Below are 4,612 nucleotides of genomic sequence, written 5' to 3'. Positions count from 1 at the left end.
TGTCAAAGGAACTGCCTGCAGAGCTCAGAGACAGGATTGTAACGAGGCAAAGATCTGGGGAAGAATACAAAACATTTCTGCTGCACTGAAGGTTCCCAAGAGCACAGTGGCTTCCATAATTCTCAAATGGAAGAAGTTTGGCACAACCAGGACTCTTCCAAGAACTGATCTCCCAGCCAAACTGAGCAATTGATTAGTAAGAGAGGTGACCAAAAACCCGATAGTCACTCTGATTGAGCTCCAGAGATCCTGTGTGGAGATGGGACAAAGTTCCAGAAGGACAACCATCACTGCAGCCCTCCACCGATCTGGGCTTTATGGCAGAGTGGCTAGACGGAAGCCTCTCCTCAGTGCAAAACACATAAAAGCACCAGAAAGGACCCTCAGACTCTGAGAAACAAGATTCTCTGGTCTGATGAACCTCAATTTTAATCATCATGTTTGAAGGAAACCAGGCATTGTTCATCACCTGCAGAGTACCATCCCAAAGTAACATAACAAAATTGAAAAAAGTGTAGGGGGTCTGAATACTTTCTGAAAGCACTGTATATGTGATTAATTGCAATTTGATGAACTAATCAGCATATGGTAATCTGATTAACATTTTAAATAGTTTGGTAGCCCTAATATATGTATACAGAAGACAGACCATTTCATCTACAACTAAATTAATCTTTGAAACAAAGGTAGGTTGAGACAACCGCATTTACATTAAATCTGCATCATTTGTATAGAACCAAACTGAACAATTAGTTAATGCACAGTGACATCTCTCTTTTGGACACAACAAGAATTTACTTCCCACTTTGGCTACATAAGATAGCCGACGCTGTCTGTCAGTTCAGTAGTTTATACTATGAGCCCTGTGTGCAGACCTTCTGGACAATGGAAAGGTTTATATAGATGACTCTAGATGGAATGGCTTTTCATCGAAATGTGCTCCATCACCACTTTTTGGTAGGTTTTTAAAGTCTAGTTCAAAGATATGAATGGTGCTGTCAATCTGAACAAAAATGGAGCAAAGTGGAACATGTTTCATTGGCTCAAGTTCCTTCCTTCTCTTTTCTGATACTCAATCGTTTGGTTTCTCAGTGTGAATCAAGGCCTTTGAGGACTTTAAAGTCTGTTGGGCAATCTATTGTGCGAGATTGTGAATCAGTTGGATAGTTTAAACCAGTCGCCTATCCTGAGTTTCCTTTAAAGGCCGTATTTCTGAAGCAGTTCTGACTGCCACTGCCTTTTGCGCTCTGGGAACGCCGGAGGGATCTTGATCTTTCGGAAATCTCGGATACACTGTTTCATTTCCTCCTCCACGCTGGGCCTCTCCAGAGTCTTCCTCCGGGTCAGACCACTTCCCACACCTTCCCGCGGACCAACCCCGCTGGTGAGGGACTGGAACAGCTCGCTGTTCCTCCTCTTATCCGGCAGCTCCATCCACTGCACCGAGGAACCTTTCTTGGGCGGTCGGCCCAGAGTAAGAGTGCTTGGAGGTCGAGAAACAGAGTGCAGGGCGCCACACGGGGCCAGCGAGCCCCCCACAACCTCACCGCGTGACACCAAGATGGGACCCCCGTCCTGGGGGGACGTGGCTTCTGAGTGGGTCTCGGAGCTGGATGTGGAGAGCTCGTTCAATGAGGCTCCGCTCTCGCTGGCCTTATCCAGCAGTTTTTCGGACTTGGGCTCCTCACGCTCCAGTTTAGGGGATGCTGACTTGCAGGCTGGTCCTGGAGGATAGATAAAGAAAAATTAGCTGATAAAACAATAGAAACCCCTAGAGGCCAATGTCAAAGTCCCACAGACTGAATTGATGAAATGCTTAGCTCCTTTGTGTTAGCGTTTGCAATAAATCACCAAATATCCATTGCTTCTTCTCTTTTCATTAGTTTTGTTATGCGTACACTGCAAAAATATCCAGACATCCTTAAAAAAAGATGTTTACTTGATAAGCAAAAAACTGCATCAGGACTTGATTTTTAAATCAAACAAAATTTAAGCTTACAACAAGAAAAAAAATTGGCAACAGCATAAAATATAAACTTAAACTTTATCTTTCACTTATTTTCTTATGCAATTTTGCTTCTTAAGTTAATGTTATGTTAATGTAAGTTAAGGAGTAAATTCACAAATTTAAATGTACAGTTCACACAAAAATGAAAATTTTGTCATCATTTACTCTGAAGTTGTAACAAATCGGTATGAGTCTTTTTTTTTTTTTCACGGTATGAATATATTTTGAAAAATGTGGGTAACCAAACAATTGCCGGTAGCCATTGACTTCCATAGTATGGAAAAAAATAATGTGGAAGTCAATAGCTACTGTCAACTTTTTGATGACCAACATTCTTCAAAATATCTTCTTTTGTGTTCAATAACAACAACAAAACAATCATACAGGTTTGGAACAACTTCAGGATGAGTAAATGATGACAGATTTTATATTTTTGGGGGAGCTATTCTTTTAAGCAGAAATTAATTAACTAAAGAAAACTATATTAACTAAACCTAAAAAACAAATGGTTCCTTCAATACCTAGTGAGCTGCCTCGATAGCATCCTGAATAAAATGTAACCTAATTAGTGACCAATTTGACACATTCTACATAGGTGGCATCACAGCAGATTTTCAACAGAGCTTGCTGTTTGCATGTTGCAATGGACCAAGCATAAAACACACCGCACACAATAATTCGGGGTAAAATAAGTCTATTTAGACCTAAATAAAAATTTTTATATGTTTCAGTATGGACTGAACACATTTTTCCATTGCAATTTTAACCATGCATTATGGTATTGGCTTCCCCATAGAAGAATACATGAGATGATGCCTTTAGGTTAAACAAACTATCTTAAAAAAAAGGTATAATTTTGCTGCCTACATTTTGAAACTGTGAATATAAGTCTTCCTTCAGAAGTACACTAAAAGGACACAGGCTTATTTTTAAACAGCATTATGTTTCATCAACCCAGAAAAATAGATTAATTCAGTATATCTGTTTTATTCACAACACCACCCTTACTGCATTCCCTCTTAACCACAGATTTAAGGAGTCTGTGAGAGGATGTCATGCATGTATTCTGAGATAGAGGGGTTCTCAGTTATGTAATTCAGCCTCAAGCGGAACACCAAAAAACTTGGGTCCGGCTCAAAAACATGGAAAGTGGTCCATAAATGGTAACTGACTACATTTTAGTGCAATATCAAGGCCTCAGTGGTGATTACACACATAAGAGATATGTTCAGAAGATATCAAAGTGGTTTACACTGTACAGATCAAGACAAGTCCTGAAGTTAATGTTTTAATTCCCCTCTAAGAAGTCCTTTGCTGTCCAGGCTTCAGAGTTCTTTGATATAGCTTTTATTTTCTCTGTCTGCAAAAGACAAAATGTAGCTCATTTTGAAATAAAAATCAAGCTTTACAAACGACCAACACAACTAACTTGACTAACTACATCTAATCTCTTGTCTGTTATCTCTGTATTAGCTCATAATGATGAAATAATACATTTTTGCAGAGAATCAAGAGCCAGCTGTAACAGCACGCTTCAGCAAGTCTCTTAATGTGATGCAGAGGAGCTGCTAATTGGTGATTAAATGTGGATATGCAGGCATAGCTGAAAACAAAGACTTCATCAGTCGCTTTTCAGGACACAGATCATTGAAGGAGCCCCTCTGGGAACAGGACACCTGACAACTGGCTGGACACAGATCCCTGACCAACAGACCTTTGGGATACTGACCACGGCGGCATAAAACTGAAAACATAAAAATAAATTGTAACCCTGCTTTCCTTAAAAAAATTCAAAAATCTTACAGTGAGACACTTAAAATGGAAGAAAATCAATCCAAAAAATGTTGAAATACTATTTCAATATTATAGCCAAAAAACAATGTTATTAACCATTTCTGTGTAAAATTACATCAAATTTAAAAAAACTGTTATGCTGTTATGCTAAAGTAACGCCTAAAAGCTAAAAATTATGATTTAGACAGATGTACAACTCAAATAATATAAACTTTTTAACAGAAGAGAGAGAGTAACTTCTTTTATAAAATCAATCATTTACATTTTATATCCTTTTTTTTATTATTATTTTGGAGTAATCAACATTATACCACTAATGCAGACAGAGCATATCTTCCTTTAAAGGTGTGTACATTTGCAACAGAATAGGGAACAGAAATGTAATGAGAAGTTGTGAAATTTTATTTATACTTCTCAGAATCAACATACAAATTGATTACTTACAGTTGTCTCTGCATATTCAGGTGAGGTGGGAAAAGTAACATTGTAAAAAGCTAAAATTTTTAAAGGTGCACTTGTTGCCAGATCTTACAAGAACAGTAAGCAAACTGGGCTAAGTGAACTGAAAAAAAAAACGCACCCAAAATGAGCGACCCGGGTCATCAAAAGAAGGAGAGGATGGAAATGAGGGTAGAATGAGGAGAATGTCATGTGTATAAGCAATTTTATGAAAAAAATCTAAGTCTTATTATATAAGCTTACATAACAATGCTAAGGTTGCTTAATAATAATCTTCTCAATAAAACTCTTTATTTGCTTTATTATGCTATTATATATATATATATATATATATATATATACACACAGTAT

At 37.8% G+C, this 4,612-nt stretch overlaps 1 protein-coding gene across 1 annotated transcript in view; it reads right to left on the bottom strand.

The window, feature by feature from the left end:
- Window positions 1–570: 570 nt before the first annotated feature.
- Window positions 571–4,612, bottom strand: part of LOC107758511 (BTB/POZ domain-containing protein KCTD8-like) — a 30,512-nt gene continuing 26,470 nt past the window's right edge. Inside the window, exon 2 of the mRNA XM_016576259.1 lies at window positions 571–1,724. Coding sequence (XP_016431745.1) covers window positions 1,198–1,724 — 527 coding nt within the window. The 3' untranslated portion in view covers window positions 571–1,197. The remainder of the gene's footprint in view (window positions 1,725–4,612) is intronic.

The sequence above is a fragment of the Sinocyclocheilus rhinocerous genome, unplaced genomic scaffold (assembly GCF_001515625.1).
Source record: "Sinocyclocheilus rhinocerous isolate Xijiao unplaced genomic scaffold, SAMN03320098_v1.1 scaffold474, whole genome shotgun sequence".
Taxonomy (NCBI): Eukaryota; Metazoa; Chordata; class Actinopteri; order Cypriniformes; family Cyprinidae; genus Sinocyclocheilus; species Sinocyclocheilus rhinocerous.
Note: the sequence above shows the minus strand (reverse complement) of the source record. Positions and strands in the feature narration are given on the sequence as shown.